Source organism: Saccoglossus kowalevskii, chromosome 19 (assembly GCF_978046115.1).
Source record: "Saccoglossus kowalevskii chromosome 19, keSacKowa6.1, whole genome shotgun sequence".
NCBI lineage: Eukaryota > Metazoa > Hemichordata > Enteropneusta > Harrimaniidae > Saccoglossus > Saccoglossus kowalevskii.
This window is the reverse complement of record NC_140659.1, coordinates 3,758,741-3,775,288: the sequence shown is the minus strand read 5'-3', so window position 1 is coordinate 3,775,288 and position 16,548 is coordinate 3,758,741. Positions and strand designations below refer to the sequence as shown.

General features: G+C 36.5%; 1 protein-coding gene across 1 annotated transcript in view; it reads right to left on the bottom strand.

Moving 5' to 3' along the window:
- LOC102809320 (putative E3 ubiquitin-protein ligase HERC4) overlaps positions 1-16,548 on the bottom strand; it is a 53,390-nt gene that overhangs the window by 20,293 nt on the left and 16,549 nt on the right. The window contains exons 5-10 of the mRNA XM_085494058.1: positions 10,964-11,055; positions 9,791-9,921; positions 8,710-8,935; positions 8,381-8,556; positions 3,678-3,861; positions 323-512 (exon numbers count right to left, since the gene is read on the bottom strand). Of these exons, the coding sequence (XP_085350184.1) occupies positions 323-512; positions 3,678-3,861; positions 8,381-8,556; positions 8,710-8,935; positions 9,791-9,921; positions 10,964-11,055 (999 nt within the window). The remainder of the gene's footprint in view (positions 1-322; positions 513-3,677; positions 3,862-8,380; positions 8,557-8,709; positions 8,936-9,790; positions 9,922-10,963; positions 11,056-16,548) is intronic.

The window sequence follows — 16,548 nt, the reverse complement described above, 5'->3', positions numbered from 1 at the left end:
ATGGCAGTTTTATTGATGTTCAGTGTACTGCGACTCTGCGTGTTTGGAACTTTCAAAATCTGTGCTACCTTCCGGTTTGTTGACCCCAGGTCACATGACATGCGCAAGCACACAAACGTTGAACGTGCAAATGCTATCAATTCGGGAGTACAAGACAGATGATAGACAAAACTGTGAGTTGTGTTAACAATATTAATAATAGTATCATTGGGTTTTACACATAGGTAGTAAATTGTATACAAACCATTTCAGCTCATTTTAGGTAAAAAATGAAACATGAAATCAGATATTAACAAGCTAGATGAGTAAGAGACATACTCACCAATAACTTTTGAAGCACCAGGCACCAAAGATAGAAACATTTTTGAAAAAGGCATGGTAACCGAGTCTAAATAATCAATATTGGTGAATATAGGTGCTTCCATTATAATAAGATAGAATCTAAGAGCCTCTATGTCAGGTGGTGATGATGATAAACTCTGCAAAAGTGTGTTCTTCAGTGTGCAGCATATCTGAAAGATATTTAACATTACAGTTTAGTCTCAATAGTACAAGATTTTAATGGAATTAGAAAAGATAAAACTAGTGTGTACTGAGTGAAGCAAGTTGCACTTACAATAAAAAACATTTCAACTCAAACTGCCCCAAAATTTATTTCAACAACTATTATAAATATCTGTTTTAGTTTCGGTTCACTTGATATGTTTATCTGAATCAAATGTCTTTACCAATAATTAATCCCATTATGTAATGCTTTAATAATGATATCATTAATGATTATAAATGGCAGTAACTATCTACACATACATTGAGCTCAACTTTATAACCAATTTGTTCATTTTTCACAGGAAATTTTATAATATAATACAATACAATACTAATAATTGAAAAGATGATGCATTATAGAGTATAGAGTATTCAGCACATGGGGTCACACACAGCTGCATCCCAGTCACTCATTGCTGCTTATGGGTCACTCATTACTGCACCTGGGTCACTCATTGCTGCTTATGGGTCACTCATTGCTGCACCCCAGTCACTCATTGCTGCTTATGGGTTACTCATTGCTACACCTGGGTCACTCATTGCTACACCTGGGTTATTCATTGCAGCACCTGGGTCACTCATTGCTGCACCTGGGTCACTCATTGCTACACCTGGGTCACTCATTGCAACACCTGGGTCACTCATTGTTACAGCTGGGTCACTCTTTGCTGCACCCCAGTCACTCATTGCTGCTTATGGGTCACTCATTGCTACACCTGGGTCACTCATTGCTACACCTGGGTCACTCATTGTTGCACCTGGGTCACTCATTGCTGCTTATGGGTCACTCATTGTTGCACCTGGGTCACTCATTGCTGCTTATGGGTCACTCATTGCAGCACCCCAGTCACTCATTGCTACACCTGGGTCACTCATTGCTACACCTGGGTCACTCATTGCTACACCTGGGTTATTCATTGCTGCACCTGGGTCACTCATTGCTGCATCTGAGTCACTCATTGCTACACCTGGGTCACTCATTGCTACACCTGGGTCACTCATTGCTACACCTGGGTCACTCATTGCTACACCTGGCTCACTCATTTCCACACCTGAGTCACTTATTTCTACACCTGGGTCACTCATTGCTAAATGTGGGTCACTCATTTCTACACCCGGGTCACTCATTTCTATACCTAGGTCATTCATTTCTACACCTGGGTCACTCATTTCTACACCTGGTTCACTCATTGCTGCTCCTGGGTCACTCATTGCTGCTCCTGGGTCACTCATTGCCACACCTGGGTCACTCATTGCTGCTCCCGGGTCACTCATTGTTGCTCTTGGGTCACTCATTGCCACATCTGGGTCACTCATTGCTGCTCCTGGGTCACTCATTGCTGCTTCTGGGTCACTCATTGCTGCTTCTGGGTCACTCATTTCTACACTTGGGTCACTCATTTCTACACCTGGATCACTTATTGCTGCTCCTGGGTCACTCATTGCCACACCTGGGTCACTCATTGCTACACCTGGGTCACTCATTGCTGCTCCTGGGTCACTCATTTCCACACCTGAGTCACTTATTTCTACACCTGGGTCACTCATTTCTACACCTGGGTCACTCATTTCCACACCTGAATCACTTATTTCTACACCTGGGTCACTCATTTATACACTTGGGTCACTCATTTCTACACCTGGGTCACTTATTGCTGCTCCTGGGTCACTCATTTCCACACCTGAGTCACTTATTTCTACACCTGGGTCACTCATTTCCACACCTGAGTCACTTATTTCTACACCTGGGTCACTCATTTCTACACCTGGGTCACTCATTTCTACACCTGGGTCACTCATTTCTACACCTGGGTCACTCATTTCTACACCTGGGTCACTCATTTCCACACCTGAGTCACTTATTTCTACACCCGGGTCACTCATTTATACACTTGGGTCACTCATTTCTACACCTGGGTCACTCATTTCTACACCTAGGTCACTCATTTCTACACCTGGGTCATTCATTTCTACACCTGGGTCACTCATTGAAGCTCCTGGGTCACTCATTGCCACATCTGGGTCACTCATTGCTGCTCTTGGGTCACTCATTTCCACACCGGAGTCACTTATTTTTACACCTGGGTCACTCATTGCTAAACGTGGGTCACTCATTTCTATACCTGGGTCACTCATTGCCACACCTGGGTCACTTATTTATACACTTGGGTCACTCATTTATACACCTGGGTCACTCATTTCTACACCTGGGTCACTCATTTCTACAACTGGGTCATTCATTTCTACACCTGGGTCACTCATTTCTACACTTGGGTCATTCAATTCTACACCTGGGTCACTCATTGAAGCTCCTGGGTCACTCATTGCCACATCTGGGTCACTCATTGCTGCTCCTGGGTCACTCATTTCTATACCTGGGTCACTCATTGCTACACCTGGGTCACTCATTTACACACCTGGGTCACTCATTTCCACACCTGGGTCACTCATTGCTATACTGGTGTTATTCACTGCACTCAATATTTGCATTTGATGTGATAAAAAAGTATATACCATATGTTTTATATTACATGTACATTTCCAATAGAAGCACATATAAACAAAAATCATATTAGTTTTATTATAAATCATTAATAAAAAAATATTTACTTATTTTGACTATTTATGTAAGCGTATACACTACAGCAAATATGGTAGAAAGATTATAGTAATTATATGACAAAGTATTTAAAATGAATAACACTTATTCTAGCAGACTTACTTGATATCAAACTTTTTGTAGGATGTTTTGAACTGAATTAACTAGTGTCAAATACTTTATTTTTGCTTGGAATTAATTTTTGTTTTTGTTTTTGCTGAAGGAATGACACAGTAAAGAATAATATCCAGTGAATATACATTTTTTCCTATATTTTACATTCAACTTTTCAAAAATCAGTGAAAATAAAAAACACCCAAAAAGTCCTTTCAGCGAAAATTAATTCCAGCTAAAATAAAATATTGTACAGTAACTAAAGTGGTCTAAAGTGATATGCTACATGTATCTAAACTAAAAACCAGGTTTTTTTTCTGTTCTGATGACAACAAGGCTTATATTGTTTCTCAGATACATGTAAATATCATTGGAAATAGTGTGATCAGTTTTAGAGATAGATAACTATTAAACTTACAAGCTGCATAACACGAGGATGTATATTATCTGACAGCATCTGAAAAGCCTCTCTAACAGCATCCATATTTACACCATGGTTGGAAGAACTGCTACCAAAGTGTTCGTCATCTGAACTGCAAAGATAATGATCACTGTATGACCAAAAAAAAAAAAGACGAAAAAAACAAAAAACAAAGAAAAAACAAAAAAATGAGTTGAAATGTATGAGTATGGAAATTGATTACAATATTACAGCAAAGCATTAGAAACATTAAGCAGGAGTTAACAAGGGGACCATGTACTTTATCATTTACTTCACACATTATCATAGGGTTAAGTAAGCAAATAACACCGAATAAACGGCAAGGTAAAGACTATGTCTAATTATAGTAAATACGTACTGCGTGTGCGCCGGTTCGAGTCACGCACGCAGTACGTATTTACTATAATTAGACATAGTCTTTACCTTGCCGTTTATTCGGTGTTATTTGCTTACTTTACTTCCTATGTCGACAGCAACTATGAGTTTAAAAATTATTTCTCAGTACTTATTCACTGTTAAAATGCTGTACCATTACTTTCACCATCCTACTACAGCCAGATCTGAAGGCCTTTGCCGCATTCTGGCCATGCTGTGTGGCGCGTATCGCGTGGACGGGTTTCACGTTCTCTGCACGTAATAAGCTCAGTTATTAAGCATCCTTTTTTGGGGATGCCCGGTGGCCGAGGGGAAGACGTGTAGTGGCGTGAAGCTAGGCGATTAGGTGCCGTACGCGAGCGCCGGTTCGAGTCACGCACGCAGTACGTATTTACTATAATTAGACATAGTCTTTACCTTGCCGTTTATTCGGTGTTATTTGCTTACTTTACTTCCTATGTCGACAGCAACTATGAGTTTAAAAATTATTTCTCAGTACTTATTCACTGTTAAAATGCTGTACCATTACTTTCACCATCCTACTACAGCCAGATCTGAAGGCCTTTGCCGCATTCTGGCCATGCTGTGTGGCGCGTATCGCGTGGACGGGTTTCACGTTCTCTGCACGTAATAAGCTCAGTTATTAAGCATCCTTTTTTGGGGATGCCCGGTGGCCGAGGGGAAGACGTGTAGTGGCGTGAAGCTAGGCGATTAGGTGCCGTACGCGAGCGCCGGTTCGAGTCACGCACGCAGTACGTATTTACTATAATTAGACATAGTCTTTACCTTGCCGTTTATTCGGTGTTATTTGCTTACTTTACTTCCTATGTCGACAGCAACTATGAGTTTAAAAATTATTTCTCAGTACTTATTCACTGTTAAAATGCTGTACCATTACTTTCACCATCCTACTACAGCCAGATCTGAAGGCCTTTGCCGCATTCTGGCCATGCTGTGTGGCGCGTATCGCGTGGACGGGTTTCACGTTCTCTGCACGTAATAAGCTCAGTTATTAAGCATCCTTTTTTGGGGATGCCCGGTGGCCGAGGGGAAGACGTGTAGTGGCGTGAAGCTAGGCGATTAGGTGCCGTACGCGAGCGCCGGTTCGAGTCACGCACGCAGTACGTATTTACTATAATTAGACATAGTCTTTACCTTGCCGTTTATTCGGTGTTATTTGCTTACTTTACTTCCTATGTCGACAGCAACTATGAGTTTAAAAATTATTTCTCAGTACTTATTCACTGTTAAAATGCTGTACCATTACTTTCACCATCCTACTACAGCCAGATCTGAAGGCCTTTGCCGCATTCTGGCCATGCTGTGTGGCGCGTATCGCGTGGACGGGTTTCACGTTCTCTGCACGTAATAAGCTCAGTTATTAAGCATCCTTTTTTGGGGATGCCCGGTGGCCGAGGGGAAGACGTGTAGTGGCGTGAAGCTAGGCGATTAGGTGCCGTACGCGAGCGCCGGTTCGAGTCACGCACGCAGTACGTATTTACTATAATTAAACATAGTCTTTACCTTGCCGTTTATTCAGTGTTATTTGCTTACTTTACTTCCTATGTCGACAGCAACTATGAGTTTAAAAATTATTTCTCAGTACTTATTCACTGTTAAAATGCTGTACCATTACTTTCACCATCCTACTACAGCCAGATCTGAAGGCCTTTGCCGCATTCTGGCCATGCTGTGTGGCGCGTATCGCTTGGACGGGTTTCACGTTCTCTGCACGTAATAAGCTCAGTTATTAAGCATCCTTTTTTGGGGATGCCCGGTGGCCGAGGGGAAGACGTGTAGTGGCGTGAAGCTAGGCGATTAGGTGCCGTACGCGAGCGCCGGTTCGAGTCACGCACGCAGTACGTATTTACTATAATTAGACATAGTCTTTACCTTGCCGTTTATTCGGTGTTATTTGCTTACTTTACTTCCTATGTCGACAGCAACTATGAGTTTATCATAGGGTTAATGCAATAGTCAGTGTCACTACTAGATCAATACTCTATTTACTTCACAATCAATCCGAGTATAAAGTAAGGCCAAAATTTCAGTTTACATACTGCATAAATCCTTTTAGTCATATTGAAATTTCAAAGATTATTTTTTGTCAGTAACCTTTGGTTTTATTTTATTTTGATATCCATATTTTATTATAAAAAAAAAGAGTTGAAATCTTAGGTTGATCAGAATACGCACTTTGTTCGAATAAAAACAGGTTATTTTATGGATTCACAGGTGGATTATATCACTTATTTCAATGGGTCAAACTCACAATAGTTGTGTTCACGTTACACAAAGTACGGGCTAAGATTTAAGCTGATTTAGGCTTATCTAGCATATTTGCATTTCGGCTAGACCCAATTGCGTCCACGCACAGGGAGGGCCAGTCGTTAGCACGGGCTAAGGGGTGCCATTAGTCGGTAAGCCACTATTTACGAACGAAAAATGGATGACATGCGCGAGGTTCTATTTCTGCTGCTGGCATGTTTCGTTCTAATTTTGAAGCGACGTGCACAGGAACGCGAGAGAAGACGGACCCAACTTATTTGGATGCACATAAACAGTATACAACGGGCGTAACAGAATACAGCATTTTATTAATGCATGTCGTAGACAGCGAACCAAATTTATTTTGTCTACGATTGGAGCTGCTGTACGCTCTACTACAGTGACCCGATTAGTGTGGAAGTGAGCGCGGAGTAATGACTGGTGGAATAGTGTCGTTATACGAACATGGGACAACTTTCACACCCAAAGGTCGCCGCAGAGGGCGCTTAGCCCTGGGCTAAGCGTTCGCGCATACTTCGTTAGCCCGTGCTAAGGTCTAGACCGCGTCTTAAATTCGGATCAGATTTAACCCGTACTTAGCATTCCTTAGCCCGTGCTAAGCGTTCACGCACGTTTTCTTAGCACGGGCTAAGGAATTTGACCTCTTAGCCCGTGCTCAGGAGCTGTGCATGAACGCAACTAATAATCCCTCTTTGATTCCCATACACATTATTCTGTAAATTTCAATTATCCAATTCAATCATAGAACAATAAGTTAGTTTAACTAATAAAAGACAGTTATGTTTATTCTCCGGAGCAAACATTTAGGCATTTTCACAGAACACTCAAAAAACGTGTTTTTGGCTAGTTATTGAGACACCTCTGAACAGTATAACATGATGTGCAACATATATCAATTTGGTTCTTCGGGATTGTATTATAGTTTAGACTTGTATCATAGTGGTGCACGTCTTAGCAACATGGAATGTTTTGTTATGTAGGACATTTTTCTTTAGTCAGAAAACATAATAAATTAGTAGCAGAATGTGAAGTGATGCTGTTTTACACATATAATAAGTAGATGGAAATGAATTGGTGATATCAACAAAAGATGTAAATGTTAACATTCATACTAGAAACCTGCTAGAATGCTGCCCAGAACTCATAAACACTGTAATAATCTCTTAAATGTATTTGATGCCAGCCCTAAATAGCTTCTTGTGCTCAGTGTTTTATAAGGCTACCTCCACAACATGTACATGTAACAGCAAAATTCTGCACAGTCAAAATCAATACAAAGTAAGTATGAAATGTCATCTCAAGTAAATTTGAAATTCAATGATCTTTTAATGGTTAACCAAGTGAATCTAATTGGAAGTGTGAAAATTAAATATAGGCAGAAATGTTAAAAAAAACAAACAAATTGCATAATAAACCAAAATGGCTGCCAGTTGGTCATCTTGGATTGTATAAGGACAAAGAACAACTTTGGTTAATGTCCAGGAACATAAATATCTGTTTAAAAGGAATGGGACAGCATGAATATAAGATACATATTATAGGCAGAATTGTACAAAAAAACATTGATGATTTTGTAAACAGAATGACTGCCATTTTATGATAAATTTTTGCATTATAAATTCATAAACAAAAGTGATCAAAAAGAAGGTGTTTTTGCTGTAGAAAATGTCAATTACGACAAAATTATGGTTGTACTTCACTAGATCAACAGTAGTTATCAATATTCCAAGTTTGAACTGAAAATGTCAGCGCAACATTGAGAAACTGCTCTGCACACATGCTTATATCACTTTTAATCAAATATATGCACATACCATCATGTATCAATAAACTTCTGAGAAAATAGAAACCAGACAACAAACAGACGGGCATACAAATCACAATTCATAAGCCCCATAAACTGTACATCCAGTTGGAGACTAAACATTGTTCATTTGTAATCAAATCATGTACTAGTACATACTGAGTACAAAAGATCAACTGTGAATAGTCAATTCAACAGCCAATGTAATTACCTTTTGAGAAATGAAGCATTCCAACAGGCAGCTGAGCTAAATACATCTAGTAAATCTCTTGGAAGATTAGGTATATTGTTAGGTAAGTGTAATAACTCTTGTATAACGTCAATATTCATACGGAGGATTCCTTTACCAGGAAATGTTTCTCTAAAATCTAGTGGCTGTTTCTTGTCCTAATAAGAAATTTTACAGCGGAGATCATTGAGTTGACACTCTAACATGTATTAAAGAATATAATTAATCTGTCAATAATATCAATTTTAAGAGTGAAAAAGTGCAAAAAAGAGAGATATTGATGAGTCTCTACAAAGTCACTGATATTTTACCTGATATTTTGTACTATACACAAAACACTGATCACCTCCGGTGAATATCCTCTGTATTACAGATGAACTGGTATTGACGCTAGTTGCATCATATCCAACCCAGGGTCCATATATGGCTGTTGGTGCTTGTCTTCTATCGGTAGTGTCATTTCCTAGTTGGCCATTGGCACCCAACCCGAATGAATAGAGTTTACCACTGGCACCAACATGGGCAAGAGTATGTCGCCTAGATAAAAGAAGATTCATAAATTAAGACATTCTCGGAAATATTGAGATTCATTCATAAGATGCATACTTTAACTTTTCCATCACCAGGACCCTCTTTTCATCACAAATTCACAAAATATCGGTAGTCCTGTTTATGTTCTGCACTTTCCTTTAAAAGATTATCACAAAAATAGGCAAATTTTTTGAGTAAAAACTGAAAATTGACTCAAATTTTGTCTGTAACATGTGATGTAGCTCCAAAATCAGGGTTCTTTTCCAGACATATTGAAGAATATAAGCAAATGTTAAAATTCAAAACCAGACATTTATTAACATTTTCTTAGAGGTATGTACAAATTCACTGTTAATATAGAATTCTGTGAATATGAACAATCGCTAACAGTACAGCCAGAACGCCAGAGTTCAGAACATCTTGTTGGCCATCATCTGTGGCTGCTAAAGTTTTGTTTTCATTCTAATCAAAACACCTTGACTTTCCTCTGCCTCCATTGCTAACCATCATTGACACTTGAATAATTTACATGCAAGTACATAGTTTTTATGGAAAAACATCTGAAATACTTGCACATATTTTAATATGTTTTGTCTTGAATAAATTACGTTTATTTACACTGCATTGTTTTTTCATGAAAATTGTAAAAGTAGTGTCGACCACAGAGAGGAAATATAAAATAACTCCAATAATATGATTTAAATTTCATTTGGACACTGCGGTAACATGTGTCATTTTCACTCTTATAGAAATAGAAATCAGTGGCTGTATAATAATACTCATTAATTCAACCACTTGCCATGTTACCCAATCTGGGTAAAAATACTTTGAATTATTTCAATGACTCAAAATAGAACTTACCTTCCACAGCCAATCTGGGTAACAATACTACCCATTAATTCAACCACTTGCCGTGGGTTTATTTCATTATTACTTGAATTATGGCCAAGTTGTCCATGTGCACCGCAGCCAAATGTAAATACTCCTCCTTCCTACAAGCAATGTCATATGTATACCATTAAATGCAAGCTAATGCATAGTACCAATAGTGAGTCTATCCCATACTAAACTATAGTACATGTACATATTGTTACTCAATCAATGATCTACTACATGTGGTGAAGCTGATGGTCATATTCAATTAAGATAGAATGCTACTAGTGAGTTTTTACATATGTGCATATTTTAGTGCCTATGGCAGTAGCAATATTTTGTGTCAAAATAGGTTTATAATTATTCATTTTAATGTTTAGTCAACAGTATGCAGACTTTTTTAATTCACTGTCAATCAAAAAGTACATTTTTTTTTCACCATAAGTTACCAAGCAAAATTTAAAGATATTGAGATATACATGTATATGTATCTGTTCCAAAGGAAACAGTGGTAAAATGCCCTAAAACAGACAAAACATGCTATTTTGACTTAATTTCATACATCGATTTTCTTCAAACCGAGAATGGTGACCCCATATTTTTATTCCATTTTCATCATTATCAATGACATGAAATATCAAATATGTAAAAAAAAGAAAGTGACAATATTTTTACTTCTGTGTAGCATTCTACCTTAATATAGGTGCTCCTAATTTACTAAAAGTTATAATTTTGGAAATGCTGATTCTTTTGATTTACAGACGAAAATATTGAGTTTTGTAACTCATTGTTTTTGTAACATGATGTTCGAATCTCAACGTCCTTAACTCAAACAACTGAGCATCTCATAATAAGTATGGTACAGCTCAAGAGATAAATTCAAAATCCTTTGTATTGATATTTGAATTGCTATATATTCTTAATATGTCATGAAACAGCATAACTCAACTTTGAAGTAATCCTAAACAACCAAATTTGTAAATGTTGCAAATGTATGGGTAATTTTGTTACACTGTTCAGGAGAGTCTCAACAACAAGCCCAAAGTACAGTTTTTTGTACAGAGTTTTTGATTGTTGTCTTCACTGGTTGTGGTTGACAGGTGGTGAAAATGCCTGGATGTTCACTCCTCAGAATAGACATGCAATGTCAAGTTTTGATACCTTAGTAAATGCCACTGTGTGCTCTTCACCACATGAAATGTATACAACTTTACGTGACCTTAAACTCTTTAACTGATGTGGAAATTGACGATCTGTAGGAAAATCAAAGATCATATATAGATGACAAAAAGTAGAGTATTAATGAGAAGCTGCTTCAATCAACTATCAAGCATTAAGTCTTTTCAAAATCTTTCATAAATGCTTTGTCATATTTTACAATAATACACTTTGTATTTTTAGGAAATACATCTACGCATAATACCTTGAAGTATCTTATAAAAAGAATGATGTACATGTATGTTAGTTGCACCATCACAGTTAGACTAAAGAAATGGTTAGTCAATCATATTGTTGTTTCTCTCTAGCATATGAAATATAATAAAAGAAAGCTTAGAAAGAACTCCCGTGTGCTGAGAGTATTGGAGACACATTAATTCAAAATTACTTGAACTTGAGATATTGATGGAAATGCAGAAAACTAATTATGCAAACAAGGTAACTAATATGAACACATTTAAGTGTAAAACTAATAAGGTCTGCGCAATGTAAAAGTAATAAGATCTGCGTAATGTAATATCTATGTACCAAGTTTCATTGAAATGTGATTAGAACCAAAAAATTATTAATTATTGTGCTAATTAAAAGAATTAATATGAACAGATTTTAACCCAAAATTAATCAGGCTGTCTATTGTCCTAGAGCATTTATGTACCAAGTTTTATTCAAATGTGATGATCAATACTTGAGATATCAGTATTAATTAATTATGTTAATTAGGTGATTAAGAAGCATAAATATTTACCAAAACTAATATGGTATACAGTCCTACACATGTAGGTTCATTGAAATGTGATGAGTGGTTCTTAGGACAAATTAACTAATTAAGCAAATTAGTACCGTAGTTAATATGCACAATAATTTATCCTAAAATTAATCAGGTCTCTGCATAGTCCTAGAAGATCTATGTCGCAAGTCTCATTGAAATGTGATGATTAGTACTTGAGATATCAGGTGAAGGGCTGAAAATTAACTAATTATGCTAATAAGGTGATTAATATGCACAAATATTTCTCCAAAAACTAATTAGGTCTCTGCACAGTCCTCAAGTAACTATGTACCATGTTTCATTGAAATTTGTTCATTACTACTTGAAATATCAATAGCTGAAAATTAATTAATTATGCAAATTAGGTAATTAATATGTACTGATATTACCCTAAAAACTATCAAGTCTGTGCAGTCTCATATGACATCTATGTACCAAGCTTTATTGAAATGTTATGATTAGTACTTGAGATATCAGTGGAAAAGCCGAAAATTGATTAATCATTATGCAAATTAGGTAATTAATATAAACAGATTTTTACCCAAAACAAATCAAATCTGCGCATTAGTTCAGAGCATCCATGTGCCAAGTTTCATCAAAATCCAATGAGTGGTTCCTCATATATCAGTGGAACAGTCATGGAACAGCTAAAAATCAGCTAATTATCATGCAAATTAGGTAATTAATATTCATAGATTTTTACCAAAACCTAATCAACTCTGCGCATTATCCCAGAGCATCTATGTACCAAGTTTCACCAAAATTTGATTAGTGGTTCTTGAGATAACGGTGGAACAAAAAAAGTGACATACATACATACATACATACAGACATACAGACATAGAGACATACAGACAGGGTATGTCTTCGCACACGGGAGTCAAAAATTATAATTTGGTTTTTGTGTAATGATGGGTCTCGGGCATACGACTGTAGATAATTTTTTTTAGGTTGTTCTCACTTATATTTTTATATGCCTTAGATGCTAATTAAAAATTAATGTATAAAATGACATAACCAGTGCAAGAAATTTTTTTAACTAGTGTTGACTTTCTTTAATAAGTTTAATACGAAGCAATGACATTTTTTAGTTATATGTGTGTGCCAGGCTACAGTTCCTGACACTTAATATAAACATTGTCAAAGCAAGTGCCAGAGATGACGCTACGTGATGTACATATCAAGACATGGTGTCAACAAGCTTCCATGCAGTGAATTGAAAATCTGCTCAACACTCAACAGTTATCTAATCCACATGCACACATACACTGGTTATAGGAAAGCAATGTTCAACTCGAGATTGAATTCACCAATCATCAAACGGTTCAACTGCAATAGACAACTACCAAGATATGATAACCAAAGTGCTGGTAATCATGGCTGGTGCCTGGAGAGCAATGATCTCGTTCGGTTTAATATCTACATGTTGCAACTTTCCTCAATGTACATATACACTCGCAAGGATGGTGAAAACATTGGCTAAAAACACCTCAGAGCAACGGTGATTGTATGTCATCATCACAATCGGCTCACAATAATGTCATATTTAAAATTGTAACATTTGTAACAATGATTCTGATTGGTCAATAACTTTGTTATCATGTCTAATTAGATATGATCTTCAAGATACAAGCTTATGAACTGACCACACAGGTTTGTTGAGAGATGGATGAAAGGATATGAAATCATCATGAACTACAATCTCAAAATCAAAGAAAGCTTAGAAAGAACTCATGTGTGCTGAGAGTATTGGAAACACATTAACAATTAATTCAAATTAATTAATTGATGGAAAAGCTGGAAACTAATTATGCAAATCAGGAAATTAATATGAACAGATTTGAGTAACAGACCATCTGTGTACCAAGTTTCCTTGAAATTACCGGTAGTACTTCAGATATGTGTGAAAGCTTAAAATCGGTTAATTATGAAAATTAGGTAATCAATATGTACAGATTTTAACCCAAAATTAATCAGATCTGTCTATTGTCCTAGAGCATCTATGAACCAAGCTTCATTGAAATGTTCTAATTAGTACTTAAGTATCAAAAGCTGAAAATCAATTATGCAAATTAGGTAATTAATATGTACTTATATTACTCTAAAAACTATCAGGTCTGTGCAGAGTCTTATGACATCCATGTAGTCAGTGTAAAAGCTGAAAATTAACTAATTATGCAAAATAGGTGATTAATATGCACAATTATTTACCCAAAAACTAATCAGATCTCTGCATATCCAGTGGATCTATGTACCAAATTTCATTGACATGTAACGATTAGTACTTGAGATATCTGAAAAGCTGAAAATTAACTAATTATGCAAAATAGGTGATTAATATGCATAATTATTTACCCAAAAACTAATCAGATCTCTGCATATCCAGTGGATCTATGTACCAAATTTCATTGACATGTAACGATTAGTACTTGAGATATCTGAAAAGCTGAAAATTAACTAATTATGCAAAATAGGTGATTAATATGCACAATTATTTACCCAAAAACTAATCAGATCTCTGCATATCCAGTGGATCTATGTACCAAATTTCATTGACATGTAACGATTAGTAGATGAGATATCTGAAAAGCTGAAAATTAACTAATTATGCAAATTAGATGATTAATATGCACAAATATTTACCCAAAAACAATCAATCTGCATAGTTCTTGAGTATGTACTAAGTTTCATTGAAATGTAATGATTACTACTTGAAATACCAAAAGCTGAAAAATCAATTAATTATGCAAATTAGGTAATTAATATGTACTTATATTACCCTAATAACTATCAGATCTGTGCAGTGTTTAATGACATCCATGTACGAGGTTTCATCGAAATCTGATGATTAGTACTTGAGTTGTCAGTGGAAAAGCCGAAAAATGACTAATCATTATGCAAATTAGGTAATTAATATGCATGGATTATCACCAAAACCTAAACAAATCTGCACATTGATCCAGAGCATCTATGCACTAAGTTTCATCAAAAACCGATGTATGGTTCTTGAGATATAAGGTGTACAGACGGACACACATACATACACACACACACAAACATACAGACAAACTAACTGCTAAGATTCCCATTGTGCATACGAGAGTAAAAAATATGCTGGTAAATTTCATGAATGACAATGGTTGTCACAACATGTGTATTCAACACGCGTAAAATACATAAATTGTTTACATGAAATACAAACAATCTCACTACTAACACCAGTTTCATACATTAGATAAAACGTACTTGTGTATATATGTATGTATGTATATAGCCACAAATGTTTAGTGTGTCAGCCAGAATTTGTAAAAGTGATCTCATGCTCGGTCAAAATAGCACTGTCTTTGTTTCTTCCTCAAAACAAACAAACAATTCTATTATGTTTATGCATACATATATATGATGCCACTGTTACAATTTTTTTTTTAAATTATCATTTAACGTAGACGCTTTAAAATATACACGCAACATGGAGACAAATATATTCAAAAATTCTGTGTTCATATTTCTTGCTGTCATCTAGCCTTGACATAAAAATAATATGAGTATAAAAATCGATATGAAAAAAGACACTGAGAAAAGCTTGAAATCTAAATACTACAACGATAATGTTAGTTTGGGTAACGGTCAGATTACACATGCAAAATAAAGCTGGATGGGCAACAAATCAGTATGAAATTAAATCCTTTGTTTTCAGTTAGTCACTCAACCTAGTCACTAAGCCTAGTATGTAAATGTATGGAGGACATATTCATCCATAGCTGGGTTCATGAAAAAGAACCAAAATTATGCACCAAAAGCATCCACACAGTAAATTTTGACCAACAATTTAGAAAGTACAGTACTCATTCCGCCCAACCTCCCGCTTTTATCGCTTTTTTTCCCGCCAGCTTATCGCTTAATTTCCGACCGCTCGTTGTTTTTCGACCACTTTTGTTCACACGCTCGCTTCTGCTATGGCTGGCTTCAGAAACATTGTCCACTTGCCAACCGACCACTGGAGTAACGATGATCGTACATTGTATGTATAAACTAATGTTTTTATTTGTAATAAATTTAGGTTTTAATGACAATTCAAAATACAACGCGTATTGCTTCTCTGTATTGGGAAGGCGGGACAAAGACGCCTTCAAATCACTTGACACATTGTAACGTTTGCAAGTAGAACTGTAACCTGTATTTATATCATCGCATAGCTGAATAGCTACAAATCAACTGGACTCTAACTACTAGTATAATGACAGTGACGATTACTCGCTTGTACATGTACATGCGGCGACGAATTATTGGATTGGCAGCAGCCAACTGTAAGACCGTCCCCTTCTGCTATATAGATTCTCCTAGAGTGAGTGTGACCAACAGACGGTGCCAGCGATATTCAAAAGCCAATAGTTTAGTCAAAACCAAAGCAGTTAGCCAATTTGCTAGCGAGTTTGCAAATTGGCTGCCCCAATACTTCTGAGACTTGCTGTAATTGTTGAAGAAAACATAAAACAAAATAAATGCAGCCAGTGATACATTTTGAAAATAAAAATACAAAATAAACGCAATCGGAGGCGCCGACCACACGCGTTGGAAATAAATAGAATGTGTTGTGACACAGTCTCATCAGACTTTCATTCCCGCAATATAATTATGCTATTTGCCAACGTACTTATATTTAATACATTGAAGAAAAACACCACAAGAAAAATGTAAATCAGGCTTGTAATTACTAGTAACTCAACTCGAACGCAATATTCATCACTGGAAAATTGGA